The sequence below is a fragment of the Carlito syrichta genome, unplaced genomic scaffold, assembly GCF_000164805.1.
Source record: "Carlito syrichta isolate Samal-C Ts95f unplaced genomic scaffold, Tarsius_syrichta-2.0.1 Scaffold289081, whole genome shotgun sequence".
Taxonomy (NCBI): domain Eukaryota; kingdom Metazoa; phylum Chordata; class Mammalia; order Primates; family Tarsiidae; genus Carlito; species Carlito syrichta.
The window spans coordinates 211,962-233,508 of record NW_007233177.1 but is presented as its reverse complement, the minus strand read 5'-3'; the positions used below and the strand labels follow the sequence as shown (position 1 = coordinate 233,508).

Sequence of the window (21,547 nt, the reverse complement as noted above, 5' to 3'; positions counted from 1 at the left end):
CAAGCTGTACACTTGGTTCTTCGTTACTTTCATTACTGCTAAGCCTCATCTTACCCATGGATGCTCCAGTGACTGAACTCAAGGACCTATGGCCTGAGCAAGTCAAAGGAGTAATTAAAGAAAGAAGATATTTTGTGGGAGACACATAATATGTCCTCCATGGGAAGACAATAAAATTTGACATACATTTGTTCTATAGATAAGATCTTACCAATTGGTCTCATTTTAGGGTATAGAGAGTTCTAGAGATCTAGATGAATTGAGGGAGGAAGTGGAACTTTTGTCTGTCACATCTCTATTTTCTTTAGGGTTTTAAGATGGCTTTGGGTTTCTGGGAAACCCAGAGGGCTGCTCTCCACCTCCCTGCCTGATTCAAGATCCCAGTTTAAGAGACAAGGTCCTAAGGTGAGCCCAGGTGCCATATCTATCCCTCACAATCCCTTTTTTCCTTCACAGCTTGCAACGTGGGACTCGGAGAAGGGCCTGAATGGCAGTTTGCAAGAGAGGCCCATGGGTAGCCGCCTCCAAGGACTGACTCTCAAAGTGGTGACTGTCTTGGTAGGATCTTGGGGATATTCTGGGAGCTTCACTGCCCATGCTCTTTAGTCAGAGGCTGCTTTCTGTTTAATGCTGTGTTTGGGGAGAAGATTTAGAGAAATTGTTTGAGATTTCATAATGCCTTTCTTTCAAATATTGTATGAAAAGGAGAGGAAGATTGAAGATTCTGCACCAGGGTCTCTGAGGTCTTCCATGAGAGGTCCCTGAGCTGCTCTTGAGAAGGACTTCTCATCCAAGTCTCCAATGAGCACCAGAGGGGGTCCAGCTGCTCCACTTGTTTTTGAATATAAACTGGATCTCCTTAGGAGAACTAAGCTGGTAGTCAGTGGCTCAGGGAAAATGTTGGAGGAGGACATTCTTCATTCTTCCAGCACCCAACTACCAGTGAGGAGCCAACATGACACAAGTTCATAATGAAGTACATTTGGTGGTTGCAATTTTTCTTCATGGTTGTCCTGGAATCATCGACTACTACATTTATAAGAGACCTTAGAAACATCTTTCTTTCCATTTTGTTGTTCACATTTTTATAACTGTAGGAAACATTGTAGATTTGCTTCTTATTGGCTAGATCAGACATGTCCAAATGTTCCCTCTGTCCCAACAGGCAGTAGTGTCTTCCAGGTTCAGAAACCTTTGGCAGCAACATTTTGGCATTTCCTATATACATACCATGAATAAGCTTTACACCATTTTTTACCAAAATTAAATTAAAGTAATATATTCTCTGGAGTTATTTGACAAAAGGTCTCTTGTTCAGTTTCACACAAGAAGGAAAGGAAATGGTGAGAAAGGCCAAGATGTTTTCCAGATGGCCACCTGGCCCACATATGACACAACACAACATGTGTGAGTGTGAGGATGGCATGGTTTTGGACCCAAGAACTGTTGGTTTGAATCTTATCCTATCCTTTGACTTTTGGTATTGCTTTGGCCCATTAATCAGGATTCATTATCTAGTACAACCCAAAAGATATAATACTTCTTCTCTCAATCTAATGTCACAGAGCTTGATTGCCATTTATTATACTTAATGAGAAATGTCATATTTCTTTTTTTTTTTTTTTGAGTTGGAGTCTCACTCTGTCGCCCAGACTGGAGTGCAGTGGCCGCTCCCGGCCACCGCAGCCTCGACCTGCTGAGCTCCGGCGATCTTTCCGCCTCAGCCTTCCAAGTAGCCGGAATTACAGGCACGCACTACCACGCCCGGCTGATTTTTTGATTTATTGTAGAGATGAGGTCTCGCCGCCCAGGCGGGTCTCGAACCACGGGCTCAGGCAATCCACTCACCTCAGCCTCCCAAAGGCGCAGGATTACAGGCTGAGCCACCGAGCCCGGCTAAAACGTCATATTTCTTATAGAATTCTTCATAGACTTATGGCATTTCCTAAAGACTGAATACTAGTTCTGCATGGATATTATTAATGAAGGAAAGAAAACAAACCATGTTATTCTGGGAGCTGGGATTTTGGGCAGAGTCAGGATGATATAACACAGAACAAGTAAATCTTTCATATTGACCTGCTGTTTGGATTAATTGCCCTATGTACTATCCCTTGACTGTCCATAAACTGCCTTTAGAAAGGACAGAGAAGTTCAGCCTCCAGTTCTGAATTAGTTAACTACAGATATTTTAAAGTTATGATTCATCAGATTGCTCTCTGACAATATGCTAGAAATATGTGTTAATGAACCTGTTATTTAATTAAAGAACATTCATTCTGTTGTCCTCAGGAAGAGCCTTTTGTGATGGTGGCTGAGAACATCCTTGGACAGCCCAAGCGCTACAAGGGGTTCTCTATAGATGTCCTGGATGCACTGGCCAAGGCTCTGGGCTTCAAATATGAGATTTACCAGGCCCCTGATGGCAGGTACGGTCACCAGCTCCATAACACCTCCTGGAACGGGATGATCGGGGAGCTCATCAGCAAGGTAGGTCCCCACAGCAGATCCACGGGGAGAGGCACCCTAATCTGCCTCTAGGATAATATCTAAACTTGACCCATTAAATAGTTGGAACTTTGGGACCAGCTAAATGGACCACTATAACCCTCCTTCACACACTAAGGCTCTCCTTTTCTCAAACTTCCTGCTATACCCATTTCTGCTCTTTTGTCTTCTCATGGCCTGGCACTTGGTATACCTGCCCTGTCTATTGCTCTCATTCCCTTGAAGCCTATCCATTGTGCCTTCTCTGTAACACAGCTTTCAAGAAACCTACCCTCCTCCCCCCTACATTTGAGTGGAATCGGAAACTTAGTTCCCACTGGGGGTATTTTTGAGTATCATTCTCCTCTCATAGACTAGAAAGTGTGTGTGCACACATGTGTTTGTGTGAATGAGTGTGTATGTATGTACTGCTTTGTGTCAATGGTGTGGCATTCCCCAGCACCTCATACTCATATCATTATGCTTTCTTCCTCCTATAGATTGTGCATCTTCATTGAAACATACGGCATGGGGTCAACTCATCATGTCTCCATCCTTGTCCTTGTCATCTCATGGCCACTGGGTCATTTACTCACAGTCATTTATGATGGTAGCATCTGCCTTAAGCTCTCCCTCTTCAGTGTTACTGCTGCCATCATTTTGACAATTTCTTACATCCCTACAGACAACCCTGGATTCCCATTGCTTTGACCTCTTTATTCCAAGGCTCCACTCCAGCACTCACCCCATGCATCTTGTTAGCATCTTACATGTCACTGGCACTTGCCCATTCCATGACCACAATTTGCTGTCCTTATGACTCTTTTGAACCTTTACTCCTGAAACACAGGCCCTTTGCTTTTTAGACCTATAAAGGAAGATACTAGGCCCATCATTCCTTCAAATTCTCTTAATTTTCTTTAAAAAACGACTTTATTGTGATACAATTTATATACTATAAAATTCACCCATTTTGGATGTACAATTCAGTGATTTCTAGTAAATGTATTGAATTGTGCAATCATCATAATAATCTAGTTTTAGAATACTTCCATCACTCCATTGAGATCTCTCATTCTCATTTACAGTTAATGCCATTCCCACTTCCAGCCCTAGGCAACCATTCATCTACTTTATATCTCTATAGGGTGACTTAAGTGAATATTTTGTATAAATGGAGTCATACAAGATGTAGTCTTTTGTGTCTGGTTCTTTCCATGTAGCATATGTATTTAAGGTCCATCCTTCTCTTATGTTTCTCTGCCTTTCTGGCACTGTGTCCTTTCCTGCCTACTCTGTGAGTGATCAGACAAACCCCCTGTTCCCTTCATCCCTTGTGAATCCATGTGTTCATGATTTCCTGTTGCACCTAAACTTGAATTGATTCTATTATCTACCCTCTTGAATCTGAAATACAGGTTGCTGCATACAATTAGAGGAGAAAATCAGAACTCTGTCCAGATTGATGTAGAAACTCTGTATGGTCCTCCAAACATCAGCTGGGCCTTCAGCACAATCTGAATCTCTTAACTTGTCCTTTGTTGGAACCCTTGGCTATATCTCTCAGAGATTGTTTAAAAAATGTTTATTTCTCCTGAAGCTACCTAATAATCTTCTATCCTTCTAAACTGAAAAACAAAAAAAGGTTGCATTTCTATATTGGAGAAGAAATTGAGACTTCTGGGCATGAAATTCTACTTATACTTTTGATAAAATTCACACCTGCCGGAACCTGCCTACCCCTCTGGAGAGATGTGCCACATGCCCCTCTCTTCCAGAGGGCAGTGTCACCTGCCTCCTTCTCCAGAGGGAAGTGTTCCCTGCCTTTCCTCCCTACTGTGAGTCTCTCCCACTGTCACATGTGGATCCCCCACCTGTGTCATGAATCTATTTCTTTGTTCTGCCTTTGGCCCTTGTATCATAAATTAGGTTCCCTCCCTATTAAATGTTAAGCCTATCCTACTCCACTAAATCTCCTTCTCATCCTGTAAATATGATCCAAACTTTTCCAACCCTAAAAATTATCCCTGGCTGTTGAGTTTTTGAGAAGAGAGACCAGTATCAGAGATGCAAATGAGACAAGAGGAGAGTTCTATCTGGTCTCCTTCAACATATTTTTTTTCTCTTTACTCTGGATATGTTGTTGGATTTCAGTTTAGGACACCATTATGTCTTCCCCTAGCCCATATACCAAACCTAACAAAAATCCTGCTATGTGTGTTTCCCCAATTTGAGTACGTAGGTTGAATCAGTTGTCACAATTGTTCATTCTGAAACAAACTTGGGTCTGCTGACGCCTCCCACTTGGAGAGCCAAGAACCAAGCTCAGGATGATGACTGTACCTTTCACTACTCTTGAGGTTAAAAAAAGACTCTAGGCCCCATTATTACCTGCCACCCATCCATTTGGCATGAAGCTCTTAACCTCCACAAAACCAGACAGCTTCATCCTTCCAATCTAGTTCCATCTAAATGGGATCTTTGTTTGTAAAATAAAGCTCATTTTGGAAAGTAAACGTTTGGAGAAGTAGTTTTGAGGTCACAGTATGTATTGTTCAGAGAGACTCTTTATGGCATGACTTTACTATAGGAAGAATTAACCCATGTGTCTGCAGACCGTGAGTTAAGGGTGGTGGAATATAGAAATAAGTAGATGACCCCTTTAATTTGGGATTATCTTGCTATCTGGGATAGACTCTGCATATACAACAATCAGTGACCCATATGCTAATGAAGGTCACCATAGCTGTATGACTCATCATATAGTTTCTAAAGTATTTTAGAAAATAGATCATTGTGGGCTAATGGAGTCTAGAGAGGTGAAGCTTGATGGAGAAATAGAGTGTGCCTGTGGCCTCGATGTATACAGAGGATGCAGATTGGCCTAGAAGAAGATAGAAAGGCCTTCTGGGTGGCAAGGAGAGGAAAAAGAAGGGAGATGGCTAAAGTTTGGTAGGGGAAATAATAAGAAACTGAAAAAAAATCACAATTCATAGAGGAATTAAGATGTTTTACTGGATTCTTTTCTCCAGAAGAGATTTCCAGGAGTTTCCAGAATTGGGGGAAAAAATATGTAAAGTACCTGAGATAATAACAGACAACTTAGTGTTGGATTTTTCTTACAATATTCAAAGTCACAGAGTTTTAACTCTCAAATCCATTTTCTTTGAACAGAGCAACTCAAAGGGCAGAGGGTGGACCCTGACCCAGGGCGGAACCCAGCAGTAAGCTGAGGACTGCCATCTGATGAGATGGTTTTGCCTTTCAGAGAGCAGACTTGGCCATCTCTGCCATTACCATCACTCCAGAGAGGGAGAGTGTTGTGGACTTCAGCAAGCGGTACATGGACTATTCAGTGGGGATTCTAATCAAGAAGCCTGAGGAGAAAATCAGCATCTTCTCTCTTTTTGCTCCATTTGATTTTGCCGTGTGGGCCTGCATTGCAGCTGCCATCCCTGTGGTTGGTGTGCTGATATTTGTGTTGAACAGGATACAGGCAGTGAGGGCTCAGAGTGCTGCTGCCCAGCCCCGGTCATCGGCTTCTGCCACTCTGAACAGCGCCATCTGGATTGTCTACGGAGCCTTTGTACAGCAAGGTAGTTTCCTGGTTTCCTGATGTGTGACTAGCCCTGGAGGTCTGGAAGAATTTATCCATTGGCAATGTTCTCAGGCACATTTTACCAAAGTTATTTTAAATGCAATTTTATTTAAACTCTAGGACAGCACTAATATCATGCTGCTCCCAATCTCTCTGAGTAATATCAGATAGAAATTAAATGACAATAAGGAACTCAACTTCAAATCCTGATTCTCCACTTTAGATAAGATTAACTTTAGAGTTCTGCTTTGCACTTTTCTCCCCTCCCACATTAGAGTGATTGCTATGTGCATGAGGGTGTCAAATAAAACTACTCTGAATCTTGCATAAACGTGAAGACTTAATGGGGAAAAAAAAATCACAATTGTGTTGCAATTATCTAAGCAGTACTCCACCCATTCTTGAGATACAAACTCTCCTATCTTTGAGAGATGTGGATAGCACTTCTAACCAGTTGTGACTTATAGAATTATGCAATTTGGACTGGAAACAACAAATTGCAAGGTTCCTAATGTGAGTTTTGACACTGTTTCCATCATGGCAATGTTTTATGAGGTTATCTAAGGAGAACAGACAGTGAGCAGTTTTCTTCTACTAACACCTTAGGGACCAAAGAGAAATAATTGTTCTCAAAGAGGCTAAGCTTCTAACTAAAGTCACATGCAATGATTTCTGAATTTTATGGAGGGAAAAACTCATCTATTGAGGGCTGAATATTAATAAAAGTGATATGGTATATATCATTTCTTAAGTTTAAAAGAAAACTAGGAAACCCTCTGGGTAAGAGGTAATTTTATATTTACAGAATTCCTGAGTATATTGTATGTGAATTTGAAATTGGAAAATAACTTAAGGTTGCAGCCTTAGTTCTTACCACTATGAGGTAAAATCTTCTAACTGAAATATTTTGATTTTCTGGATTCTACCCTTGATGTTTTGAAAAACTTCACATCATTAGAAGCCCAGCCCTAATTTTTCCATGTTTTGTGGTCATCTGTTTTTTCCCAAGAGTGGTAGATTTAGGATCCCTTTCCAGAATTGGTACAATCCCCTAGACCCAGAGAGCAGTCACTCCCTTTCCTGGGCTCTTTCCTGGGCTCCACCCATCACTGGTGGCAGCCTATATGCCACCTGGCTTCTAGATAGAGCATCTCTGTGGTGATGGGAGTGAGAGTGGAAGCCCTGGACCAATTCGCTTTCCCTGCCTCCTACAGGTGGCGAATCTTCTGTGAACTCTGTGGCCATGCGCATCGTGATGGGCAGCTGGTGGCTCTTCACGCTCATTGTGTGCTCCTCCTACACAGCCAATCTTGCTGCCTTCCTTACAGTGTCCAGGATGGATAACCCCATAAGGTGAGCCTATTATTTCTTCTCGCTCTGGGACCATCACCTCTCAGAGGATCTAAAGAGAATATAAACCTGTAGAGGACAGCCTGGGATTACAGAGAGAATTCAGATCTGCAATTTGATGATCTCCTGGAATCTTTTTTTGTTTTTTTTTTTTTGAGTTGGAATCTCACTCTGTCGCCCAGACTGGAGTGCAGTGACCGCTCTCGGCCACCGCAGCCTCAACCTGCTGGGCTCCGGCTATCCTTCCACCTCAGGTTTCCGAGTAGCCAGAATTACATTACAGGTACGCGCTACCACGCTCGGCTGATTTTTTGATTTATTGTAGAGATGAGGTCTTGCCAAGTTGCCCAGGTGGGTCTCGAACCCGTGGGCTCAGGCAATCCACTCACCTCGGCCTCCCAAAGTGCGGGATTATAGGCTGAGCCACTGAGCACGACTGTCCTGGAATCTTTAGTGCATGGAAAATAGTTTCATTCCTGTTGTATTTTATCTTATGCACAATTGCATAAATGCATAAATTCATTAAATAATATTTCTCTGAAAATTTAAATGCTGCTTACAAAACTAATAAAGACATTAAAATTAACAAATTACATTTCCTCAGACATTTAAATATTGATTACAAACTTATTTAGTCAAACTTTTATAAATATTTAGTTAAAATTAATTAAAACTAGAAGTCTAATATATCTTTCCAGTCTTCAAACACCTTAAAATGATTTTTAAAACCATGCCGATTATCACATTAGAAAACTTATTTCACTTACATTTATAAAATTATTTAAATCAGACTAAAAATTTGTTTTTATTTTTACAAAATGTTAAAATTGCAGCATGAAAGAATGACTTCAATGTAGCAAAATGACTCTTGCAAATGTCTTTGTTATGTGATCAGATTTTCAAATACAGTATAAACTATAGAAGAACTTGCACAAAGTGAACGTGTTTTGGATGTGCGATTGCTGAAGTGGCCATAGGTCACTTTGTTGGGTACAATATTTGCTTCAGGATTGCCTCTCATTTGAGCTCTGATTGTGGTTTTCTGAGTTCCTCCCTTTAATAACTTCTCCTTTATTCTATAATATTCACTATCCTTACATTGATTCCTTTAATCTACAGCTCGAATCAAATCATCCATACTCAACCAGCTTCTATGACTCCCAACTGCCTGTTGAAAAGCATTCAAACTCCTTGACTAGGATTCAAGTTTCATTATGATATTATATAATACCTTTATTAAATTGATATTGCTATTGAGATAATTATAGATTCATGTGCAGTTATAAAACATAACGCAGTCTCTGAAGATCCTTTACCCAGTTTTCTCAATTGTAACATTTTGCGAAAACTCTAGTATCATATCACAACCAGGGTATTGACATTGATACAACTGACCAATTTTTTTTTTTTTTTTTTTTTTTTTTTTGCTGGGCTCTGGCGATCCTTCCGCCTCAGCCTTCCAAGTAGCCGGAATTACAGGCATGCGCTACCACGCCCGGCTGATTTTTTGATTTATTGTAGAGATGAGGTCTCGCTGCCCAGGCGGGTCTCGAACCCGCGGGCTCAGGCAATCCACTCACCTCAGCCTCCCAAAGGCGCGGGATTACAGGCTGAGCCACCGAGCCCGGCCAACTGACCAATTTTATTCAGATTTCTCCTGTACTTGTACTCATCTCCGTGTGTGTGTGTGTGTGTGTGTGTGTGTGTGTGTGTGTGTGTGTGTGTATGCACTTTTGGGTCTATACTATTTTATCATGTGTAACTTTCTGTATCCACCACTACAGTAATGATACCAAACAGTTCCATCACCACAAGTATCCCTTGTGTTGTCCTTTTATAACCATCCTCATCTCCTTCACATTTCTTACTCTGTCACTCTGTCCCACCTCTGGCAGCCATTAATTTTTCTCCATTTCTAAAATGTTTTCATTTTAAACATGTCATGTAAATTGAATCATACCTTTTGGCTTTTGCTTTTTCAGTCAGCATAATTCCTTAGAGATTCATCCAGGTTTTCATGTGTACTGATAGATCCAGGTTTTCATGTGTACTGATAGCTCACATTATTAATGGGTAATATACCTTATACTACAGTTTATTTAATCATTCATCCATTGAAAACATCTGGGTTGTTTCCAGTTCTTGGCAATTATGAATAAAGCTGCATAAATATTTGTTTGTAGGTTTTTACATTGAACATAAGTGTTCAGTTACATGTGATAAATACCCAAAAGTGCAGTTTCTGGGTCATATGGTAATTACATGATGAGTATTACAAGAAACTATCAAATTGCTTTCCAGAGTGATTGTGCCATTATTTTAAAAATTTCTTCCAGTGACATGGGAATGATTCAGTTTCTGTGCATCTTTGCTAATATTTGGTGTTATCATTATTTTTTATTTTACCATTTTGATAGGTGTAGAGTCATATCTTACTGTGATTTTATTTTGCATTCCCCTAATGATTAATAATGTTGAAAACCTTTTCATGTGCTTTTTTGCTGTCTATATCCTCTTCAGTGAAATATGTGTTTTTATCTTTGCCCATTTAAAAAATGGATTGTTTGATTAATGCTGTTGAGTTTGAAAGCTCCTTATATATTTTAGATACTAGTGCTTTTTCAGGTATGTGGTCTACAAATATTTTCTCCCACTCTGTAGCTTGTCTTTTCAACCTCTTGACATGGTCTTTATCTTGACAGAATCTTTCACTAAGAAAAGATTTTAATTTTGATAAAGTTTGATTTAGAAAATTATTTTTCTCACAGGTAATTCTTTTGGTGTCAAATCTTTGCCTAACCTGAGACCCTGAAGGTATTCTCTGTGTTTTCAAACCTAAAATTTATAGGTTTACATTTTACATTTCAGTCCACAATCTGATTTGAGTTGATTCTTTTTTTAAGTTTGAGATTTAGATTGAGGTTTTTTTTTTTGCCTGTGTATGTCCAATTGCACCAGCACTAATTTTAAAAAAGGTAATCTTTATTTTATTGAACATGCCATTTACATGTATGGATATGTACCATAAAATATACATTATGAAATGATTACCACAATCAAGCTAAGTAACATATATACATGAATAACCTCACATAGTTACTATGGTTTTATGTGTGTGGTGAGAACAGTTAATTTCTATCTTAGCAAATTTGAAGTATAAAGTATAGTATTATGAGCTATAGGAGCTATGCTCTTCATCAGACCTCCAGAACTTACAATACCTAACTAAAATTCTGTACTCTTTGACCAAAAGTTCCCCATTCCCACCCCCTACCCCAGTCCTTAGCAACCACCATTCTACTCTCTGCTTCTATGAGTTTGACTGTTTTAGATTCCAAATATGTGAGATTAGATAGTATTTTTCTTTCTGTGCATGGCTTATTTCACATAGCAAAATATTATCTTGGTTTACCCATGCTATCACAAATTACAAGGTTTCCATCTTTTTAAAGGCCAAGTAATTCTCTCTCTCTCTCTCTCTCTCTCTCTCTCTCTCTCTGTGTGTGTGTGTGTGTGTGTGAGAGAGAGAGAGAGAGAGAGAGTGTTCACAGCATTTTTCTTTATCAAATTAACTGTGGATGGAAAGTTAGGTTGATTCCATATCTTGTCAATTGTGAATAATGCTGTGATGAACATAGGAGTGCAGATATCTCTTCAAGATATTGAATTCATTTCCTTTGGATATATCCCAAGAAGTAGGATTGCTGGATTATATGATAGTTCTTTATGTAATTTTTTGAGGAAACTTCATCCTGTTTTACATAATGGCTGTACTAATTTACATTCTCATTTACAGTGTATTGGGGTTCCCTTTTTTCACATCCTCAACATAACTTGTTATCTTTTGTCTTTGTCATTATAGTCAATTTAACAGGTGTGAGGTGATTCTTCATTGTGATTTTGATTTGCATTTCTCTGATGATTAGTGATGAACATTTGTTCACATACCTGTTGGCCATTTTTATGTCTTGAGGAATGTCTAATCAGACCCTTTGCCCAGTTTTAGTTGAATTATCTTTTTCTTGCTATTGAGTTGTTTGTTTGGTATATTTTTGTTATTAAGACAGAATCAGATGTATGGTTGGCAAACATTTGCTCTCATTTCATAAGTAGTCTCTTCACTCTGTGGATTGTTTTACTTTGCTGTGCATGATTTATAGTTTAATACAATCACATTTGTCTATTTTTGTTTTTGTTGTCTATGTTTTTGAGACCATATTGAAAAAATTATTGTCCAGACCAATGTCAAATAACATTTTTCATCTGGAAGTTTTAGAGTTTCAGGTCTTATGTTTAAGTTTTTAATTCATTTTAAGTTTGTTTGTATATATGGTGTGAGATAAGGGTCTATTTTAATTACTTTGCATATGGCTATCCAATTTCTTAACATCATTTATGAAGAGACTGTCTTCTCCATTGTGTATCCTTGGCAACTTTGTTGAAGATCAATGCACTATAAATGAGTGGATTTATTTCTGGGCATTATTCTCCTCCATTGGTCTATATATCTGTCTTTATAGCAAGGCCATACTGTTTTAATTACTATAGCTTTGCAGTATTTTTTGAAATCAGGTAGTGTGATGCCTTCAGCTTTGTTCCTCTTGCTTAAGATTGTCTTGTACTTTTTTTGTGGTCCCATAGGAACTTCAGATTGTTTCTTCCTATTTCTGTGAAGAATGTCACTGGAATTTTGGTAGGGGTTACAATGAATCTATAGATTGCTTTGCATAGTATGGACATTTTAACTATTAATTTTTCCAATTCATGAACATGATATATCTTTCCATTTATTTGTGTCTTCTCTAATTTCTTTCAAAGGTGTTTGATTGTTTTAAGCATATAGATTTTCACTTTCTTGATTAAATTTATACCTATGAATTTTATTTTTGTGTTATTTTAAATGGAATTTTTTTGATATTTTTCAAATAGTTTATTAGGGTATAGAAATTCCTGATTTTTGTATAGAAACTTTGTATCCTACAAATGTATTGTACTTATTTACTTGTTTCTACTCTTCTTTGGCAATATCTTTAGGGTTTCCTACATAGAAGATTATGTTATCACCAAACAGATGCAATTTTACTTTCTCCTCTCTGATTTGAATGCATTTTATTTTTTTTTAATTGCCTAATTGCTCTGACTAATGTTTCCAGTACTATATTGAAAAGATGTGGAAAAAGTGGGCATTCTTGTTTTATTCATGATCTTGGAGAAAAAAACCTTAAGCTTTTTATTGGTGAGTGTGATGTTAGCTATAGGCTTGTCATAGAGGACCTTTACAATGTTGAAGAACTTGACTTATATTCCTACTTTGTTGTGAGTTATCATACAAGATGTTGAATTTTGTCAAATGATTTATTTTTGCACTGTTAAGATGAACATATATTTTTGATCCTTCATTCTTTTAATGTAGTATATTGTATTTATTGATTTGTGTTTATGGAACCATATTTGTATCCTAGGAATAAATTCCAACTGATCATGACGTAAAACTCTTTTAATATGCTGTTGATTTTGGTTTATTAGCATTTTGTTGAAGATGTGTGCACCTATGTTCATCAGGGATATTAGCCTATGGTTTTCCTTTTGTGTAGTGCCCTTGTTTCATTTTGGTATCAGTGTAATGGTGGCCTTGTAAAATAAGTTTGGAAGTATTTCCTCCAAATTTGGGGAAGAGTTTGAGAAGGACTGGTATTATTAAAAGAAAAATGTTTGGTAGAAAACACCAATGATACCATCAGAATCTAGGTTTTCCTTGTTGGGAGGTTTTTTGATTACTGATTCAGTCTCCTTAGTCACTCTTGATATGCTCTGATTTTCCATTTCTTCAGTATACATTCAGTATATATGTTTCCTTGAATTTATTAATTTCTTCTGGATTATTCAATTTGTTAGTATGTAATGCTCAAGGTAGTCTCTCATAACCCTTTGTATTTCTGTGGTATCAGCTCTCTCCTCTTTAATTTGTAATTTTTTAATTTGAGCTTTCTCAATTTTTTCTTAGTCTACCTAAAGGTTTGTTAATTTTGTTTTTTTCAAAAAGCCAATTCTTAGTTTCATCTATCTTTTCAGTTATCTTTCTACTCTCTATTTTATTTCCACTCTGATCTTTACTATTTCATTATTTTTCCCAACTTTGGGCTTAGTTTTATTATTTATTTATTTGCTTATTTATTTTAGTTCCTTGAGGTAGAGTTGGGTTTTATGAGATTTTTCTTGTCTTTTTTCTCTTTCAATATTTTAATTTTATTTTAAGTATGTGGGGCACAATTCAGGGCTAGGTATAAAAATGTTCATTTCAGGACCCCTGTTGATGAGGTGTGCCATCCTCCCCCAGCAGATTCTCACTACTACCAATCCTGCCTCCCCCTATTCCCCCACAGTTTTCTACTGCTGCCAATCCTTTTCTTATAGTATTATGATAATTGTTCAAGGTCCGCTTATGAGTGAGAACATGTGATACTCACTTCTTTGTTTCTGTGATACATCACTGAATATTATAGACTCTAAGTCACTTCAGGTTGCTGTGAAGTTCATAATTTTGTCCTACTTTATGGTTGCATAATATTCCATTGTGTATATGTACCACATTTTTTTTTAATCCAGTCCTCTTGGGTGGGCAGCATGGTTGGTTCCATGCTCCTGCTACTGTGAACAGTAAATAAATAAATAAATATATGTGTGCAGGTGTCTTTTTTATAGAGTGATTTGAGTTCTTCTGGGTATATTCTCAGTAGGGGAATTGTGGGGTCATAAGAAAGGTCAATTTTTAGATCTTTTAGGGATCGTCACACGTTTTCCACAGAGGCTGTACTAGTCTACACTCCCACCAACAGTGTAGAACTGTTCCCTTTTTGTCACTTCCTCTCCAGCATCTGTTGTTTTCATGAGTTATTAATGATGGCCATCCTGACTGGAGTTAGGTGGTATCTCAGTGTGGTTTTAATTTGCATTTCTTTGATCACTAGTGAGGCTGAGAATTTTTTCCCGTACCTATTGGCTGCTCATATGTCTTCTTTTGAAAAGTGCCTATTCATATCTTTTGCCCAATTGTAATGGGACTGTTTGTTTTTTTTTCTTTTTGGCACATTTGAGTTCCTTGTATATCCTAGGTGTTAGGCCTTTGTCAGACATATGATTGGCAAATATGTTTTCCCAGTCCATGGGTTGTCTCCCTGCTCTCTTGATGGTTTCTTTGGCTATGTAGAAGTCTGTCAGTTTAATGAGTCCCAATTGTCTATCTTTTCTCTTATGGCAGGAGCACTTGGGGTTTTGATCAGGAATTGGTTGCCAGTTCCAATTTCCATGAGGCTGTCTTCTGCATTTTCAAAGGTTCTAATAGTTGGAGGTTTAACATTTATCTCTTTGATCCATTTAGAGTTGATTTTTGTGTATGGTGATAGGTGGGGGTCTTATTTTACATGTGGTCAGCCTATTTTCCCAGCACTATTTACTCAGTGGGTTCTCCTCTCCCCAGTGGTTGATGATGGAGTCTTTGTTGAAAATCAATTTGTTGAGAAATTGAGGTTTTGCTTCTGGAATCCCTATCTTGTTCCATTGATTTATATGTCTGTTCTTGTACCAATACCCGGCTGTTTTGATTATTGTAGCTTTATAATAAAGTTTAAAGTCTGGGAGTGTGATTATTGTTACTATTTTACTGAGGATTGTTTTGGCTATTTGTGGTTGTTTTTGTTTCCATATGAATTCCTGTATCATCATTTCCAGATCTGTGAAGAATGCTGCTGGTAATTTAATGGGTATTGCATTAAATCTGTAGATTGTCTTGGGTAGGATGGACATCTTAACAATGTTGGCTCTTCCAGTCCATGAGCATGGAATATTTTTCCATTTGTTTGTGTCATCTTTGTTTTCTTTGAGCAGTGTATTGTGGTTTTCATTGTAAAGGTCTTTCACATCTCTGGTTAGGAAGATGCCAAGGTATTTCTTTTTGTGTGTGGCAATTGTGAATGAGATTGTGCTTTTTTATTTCTGTTTGTTTATTGTTGGTGTGTAAAAATGTGACTATCTTTTGCACATTTATATTATACTCTGATACTTTGGCAAAGTCCTTTATCAGGCAAGAAGGTTTCTGACAGATTCTCTTGTGTGTTTGAGGTATAGAATCTTGTCGTCTGCGAAGAGGGATAACTTAACTTCTTCTTTTCCTATTTGGATACCCCTGATTTCCTTTTCTTGTCTGATTGCTCTATCTAGGACTTCCAAAACTATGTTGAAAAGGAGGAGTAAGAGTGGGCATTCTTGTCTTATTCCAGTTTTCATGGGGAATGGTTCCATTTTCTGTCTGTTTAGCAGTATGCTGGCTGTGGGTTTCTCGTTGATGACTCTTATTATTTTGGAGTATGTTCCATCTATGCCTAGATGTTCGAGGGTTTTTATCAAGAAGGGGTGCTGGATTTTATGCCTTTCCGTGTCTAATGATATAATCATGTGGTTTCGTTTTACATTTGTGAAATGTTTAACTAGTTTATGGTCTTATGAATGTTGAACCAGCCCTGCATCTTGGGGATGAAGCCTACTTAGTCCTGGTGAATGATTTTTGAGATGTGTTGTTGAATCTGGTTTGCTAGAATCTTTTGAGAATTTTAGTATCTGTGTTCATCAAGGATATTGGCCTGTAGTTCTCTTTCTTTATGGATCTTTACCTGGTTTGTGTATCAATATGATATTGGCTTCATCAAAAGATTTGGGGAGAGTTTCATCTTTCTCAATTGCCTGGAATACTTTCAAAAGGATTGGTATCAGTTCCTCCTTGTATGTTTTGTAGAATTCTGCTAGAAAGCCATCTGGTCCAGGGCTTTATTTGGTAGGTAGTTTTCTTATGACATAGTCAATTTCCTGGGTTGTTATTGTTCTATTCAGGGTCTCGATTTCTTCTTATTTCAGTTTATATGAGGTCAGAAAGTCCTCCATTTCCATTAGGTTTTCAAGTTTGTTTCCATACAAGTGTACATAGTAGTCTCTGATAATCTTTTGCATTTCTTTGGAATCAGTTGTGTCTTCATCTTTTGCATTTCTGATTGTGTTTATTTGGGCTTTTTCTCTTTTTTTCTTGGTAAGTCTAGTTAGGGGACCATCAATCTTGCTTATTCTTTCAAAGAACCAGCTTTTTGTTTCATTGATTTTTTTGTATTATCTTTTTGTCTTCTTTTGTCTGGATTTAGGCTTTTATTTTGGTGATCTGAATTCTTCTACTGTAGTTAGGTTTTTGGTGGTCTTGCTTTTCTAGCTTCCTCCGGTGATTTGTTAGGCTGTTAACTTGTGATTTTTCCATTTTCTTCATGTGTGCTCATAGAGATATGAATTCCCCTCTTAGTAATGATTTCATGGCATCCCAGAGGTTTTGGTAAAATATTTCTTCATTTTCATTTGTTTCCAGATATCTTTTAATCTCTGTTTTAATTTCTGTGTTAACCCAGGAATTGCTTAGCATCATGCTGTTTAGAGTTCATGTCTTTGTGGGTTTGGGGGGAACTTTGTTGGTGTTGATATTTATTTTTATTCCACTGTGTTCTGAGAAGGTGCATGGCAGGATTTCAATCTTGTGAAATTTGTTTATGTTTGATTTATGGCCAAGGATGTAGTCAATTTTAGAGTATGTTCCATGTGGTGATGAGTAGAATGTATATTCTGTGGTTGTTGGATGCAGTGTTCTGTAGATATCAATTAAGTCCATTTGGTCAAGTGTCATGTTGAGATTCTGTATCACTTTGTTGATTTTTTTGTCTTGATGATCTGTTTAGGGTTGTGAGTGGGTTATTAAAGTTCCCAGCAATGAGTGTTAGAGTCAATATATTTTTTAAATTGACCTAGAAGCTGCTTTATGAAAGTTGGTGCTCCTGTGTTGGGTGAATAGCTTATGTTTAGGATGGATATTTCTTATTGATGGATTGAACCTTTTATCATTATGTAGTGACCTTCTGTATCTTTTAAAATTTTTGATAGCTTAAAGGGTATTTTGTCTGGTATTAAGATTATGACTCCTGCTTTCTTTTGTGTTCTGTTTGCTTGAGATTTTGTTTCCCATCCTCTTACTTTGAGTCTGTGTGTGTCCTTTCTGGTGAGATGAGTCTCTTGGAGACAATGTATTGTTGCCTAATGATATTTTATTCATTTTGTCATTTTATGTCTTTTCAGTTGTGCATGAGTCCATTCACATTCAGGCTACTTAATGAAATGTGAGAGTTTATTCCTATCATGAGGTTCTTATAGAATTTGTTGTTGTTGCTGTTTGTTTGCTGTCTTTCTTTCTTTCTTTCTTTCTTTCTTTCTTTCTTTCTTTCTTTCTTTCTTTCTTTCTTTTTTGGATTAATTCAGGTGTGTTTTCAATCTTTTCCTGCATTCTTGGGGAGGGCATTGTCATTCTCCCCCCTTTTGTGTTTAATACTTTCTTAAGAGTTTCTTGTAGAGCTGGTCTGGAGGCAGCATAAGCTCTTAGGGATTTGATGTCTGGGAAAGATTTTAATTCTCCATCACTGATGAAGATTAGCTTAGCTATGTGGGTTATTTTTGGTTGAAACTGTTTATCTTTGAGAACTTGAAGATTGGGCTCCAAGCTCTCCTAGCCTAAAGTGTTTCTGTAGATAAATCTGCTGCTATTTCTAATTGGTCTTCCCTGGTAGGTAGTCTGGCCTTTTTCTCTTGCTGCCTTTAGGATATTTTTCTTTTATACCTACTTTGTGTAAGCAAATTACTATGTGTCTAGGAGTTGGTCTTCTCATTTGTTGTCTCTCAGGGGTTCTCTGAATCTTTTGTGTTTGATTGGTCACATCCCTGATGAGATGAGGGATGTTTTCTTGAATAATTTTATGGAATGTTTATTCCAGGGTGGTCTCTGTCTCTATCTGCCTCAGAGATTTCAATTAATCTTAGGTTCAGCCTCTTGAAATAATCAGTTTTCTTAGAGATTTTGTTCTGTCTTTTTAAGCTTCTTTTCTATGTTTTTGGCAATTTGGGTTAGTTCCATATTTTGGTCCTCAGGCTCTGAGATTCTTTCTTTTACTTGGCTAATTCTGCTTTCCATGCTTATCAGTTTGTTATTTCATTCACTGTTTTCTTTATTGCTGTTATCTCATCTATCAACTCCTTCATTCTTTCCTCTTGTCTTTTCTCAATTCTATTTAGTCTCTCTATTAATGTCTTGATATCTGGGTTTGTGGTTTGAGACCAGTCATTCTGGGGGCTCTTCATTGTTTGCCTTCTGAAGTCTGTATTTTCAGTGTCTGACCTCCCAGGGATGTGTTTGAGACCCATATTATTCTTTTTGTTTTCCTTTATTTGTGTAGATTTACCACCCCCCCCTTTTAATCTCTTCTTTAATTCTGTTGTTCAGGGATGAGGGGTAACTTTTACTTCTGTTTTCTCAATCTCCTATTCTTCCTTATGTGGATTCTCTGACTTCTTTCAATTCTGAAGTTGGACTGTGATTTGGGGCCTGTACTTTTGGAGTTAGGAGATTTAATTGGGGGGAGTGCTGTGATTCAGAAACTATCTGCAGATTCCAGTGTCTGCTGACAGGTGTGTGGGTCCCCTGGAACCCACTTCCCACTGCCTTATAGTCTGTTCATGCAGTGGGGGTATAGGTTTGCTCCCTGAAAGCAAAATGAGGTAAGTAAAAGGAAAAGAATGGAAAAAGGAAGGAAGGGAATGAGAGAAAGGTATATAGAGAGAAGAATAAGAGGAAAAACAGACAGACGTACCAACTAACAAATGAAAAGAGACACAAACAAACACAGAAATAATTTTTAAAAACTAAAGCATGCAGGCCATCATACAAACTCATAAACTGACAATAAAACCCCTATTGATGTACTCTTCCTCCAAAATTACCCATACACAAACAGGAAGTTTAAAAACATAACAATAAAATAATAGAAACAAAGCAAGTATGAAAACATAATCAAAACAGAAAGAGAAGAAAAAAGAAAACTAAAACAAAAAACAAGCAACAAAAACCCAAACAGACAAAAAAAAAAAAAAAAGTCACTCTGAGGTCATTCCTATAAGTCCAACTTTCTTTCAGCTCTGATCTCCAGCCCCTCCTCTCTGCTCTCAGTGCAGGCTGATAGGGTTGCTCTCAGCATTGGTCAGTTGCCCCAGGCCTACTGTGGGAGGAGGTTGGATCTGGTTGGGATCTGGACTCTCCTGGCTTGCTGCCTATCAAGTTTCCCACTTAGCTCTGATGTGTCTGTGTCTGATCCAGCATGGGGGAGGGTCATCTGTGTCTCTGAGTTTGCTGAGATTATCTCTAGGTCTCAAGTTGGAGGCTACATGGAGCAGGGCCAAGCAGTGCAGGTCTCTGCCTGGTCCCAGGATGGAGAAAATGGCTCCAGTTGACCTTTCCTCACTGGTGGTGGGGCTCCTCTCTAGTTTTTCCTGATCTTCTTTTGCCACAGATCTGGGGCTCCAGCTGCTTTGCTGTGACAGATGATGGTGTGGGTTGGGCACCGTAATGAGAATCAGCTATATTTAGCAGGCTTTTCTCAGAAGAGTACTGAGAACAGCAGACGATCCTGCATGCAGGCGGCTCCAATCTCAGGGTGGTGGGGGGTTGCAGTCACCTCTGGAGGAGAGCCCCAGGTGCATAAACCCAAATCTTCACTCAGACAGACTTTCACTCACCCACTGGCACACACCCACTCATGCAGACTCTTTATGTCTTTATGGACACTTGCTTTTGTGGAGACTCTCACAGTCCCACCTGTCCCATTGCCATCTTGCCAGAAATTCTGAGATTTTTCATTTTTCTTTCTTTTTTGTTTTAGATGTTTGACCTATGTACAAGGTCTAGTATCCATTTATTTCTTCTTTCATTTTTCTTAATGTAGTTTTTTATCACTATTAACTTTCCTCTTTGAACTGCTTTTGGTGCTTCCCATAACTTGATATTTTGGTGTTTATGTCTTTATTTGTCTCAAGAGATTTTCTGATATTCCTTTTGATATTTTCTTTAACGTAGAAAGTTTTAAATTTTAATGAAGTCCAAATTAGCTGTTTGTCTCTTGTTGCCTGTGCTTTTGGTGTAATATCCAATAAATCATTGCCAACTGTAGTGTCATGAAGCTTTTCCATTATGTTTTCTTGTAAAAGTTTTATAGTTCTATGTCTTTGATCTATTTTGAGTGTTTTTTTATCTTTAATTTTTGGTATTGTATAAGGTAAGGGTTGAACTTCATTCTTCTACATGTGAATATCTAACTTTCCCCTTACCATTTGTATAAAAAAAAATGAAATGAATCCCTATTGAATTGTCTTGCATGTTTGTTGAAAATCATTTGACCAAACATGAAAGAGTTTATTTATTGGATCTCTATTCTATTGCATTCATCCAAATATCCATCTTTTTGTCAGTACCACATTGTTTTGATAACCATAGCTTTGGAGTACATTTAAATCAGGAAGTGTGAGATCTTCAGCTATATTTTTTTAAGGTTTTTTTTTTTGCTATTTGAGGTCATTTGAGATTCCAGATAAATTTTAGGCTGGATTTTCCTATTTCTGCAAAAAAAATTATTGGAATGTTAGTAGAGACTGCATTAAATTTGTGGATCATTTTGGGCACTATTGGCATCTTAAAAATATTGTCTTACAGTTCATGAACACAGAGTATCTTTCTATTTATTTGTATCTGCTTTAATTTATTTTGGGAACATTTTGTAGTTTTCAATGTATACATATTTTGCTTTTCTGGTTAAATTTATTCTATAGTATTTTACTTTAAAATATTATTGTAAATAGCATTGTTTTGTGATTTACTTTTCAGAGATTTCATTGTATAGAAACAAATTGATTTTTTTTGTGTTGCTTTTTATCTGAAATTTTGTTGCATTTTTATTAGTTGTAGCAGTTGTATGGGTGTATAATTTTGGCATATTTTCATATAAACTTAAGAACAATGATCTTAAAATACACATATATTATCTACATTTGTCTATAAATTTATTAAATGTTGATGAAAGAATACTTACTAACATATCAATATTTAAACATGCCAACATAATAGAACTGTTTCCAACCTTTAAAAATATTTTTTTGCCATGTATGACAATTTATATTTGACACTGGGTTACATGTGCATGGAAAATCAGACCC

General features: G+C 37.5%; 1 protein-coding gene across 1 annotated transcript in view; it reads left to right on the top strand.

Moving 5' to 3' along the window:
• Positions 1–460: 460 nt before the first annotated feature.
• GRID1 (glutamate ionotropic receptor delta type subunit 1) overlaps positions 461–21,547 on the top strand; it is a 147,111-nt gene continuing 126,024 nt past the window's right edge. The window contains exons 1-4 of the mRNA XM_008054123.2: positions 461–558; positions 2,293–2,490; positions 5,756–6,083; positions 7,300–7,438. Of these exons, the coding sequence (XP_008052314.1) occupies positions 511–558; positions 2,293–2,490; positions 5,756–6,083; positions 7,300–7,438 (713 nt within the window). The 5' untranslated portion in view covers positions 461–510. The remainder of the gene's footprint in view (positions 559–2,292; positions 2,491–5,755; positions 6,084–7,299; positions 7,439–21,547) is intronic.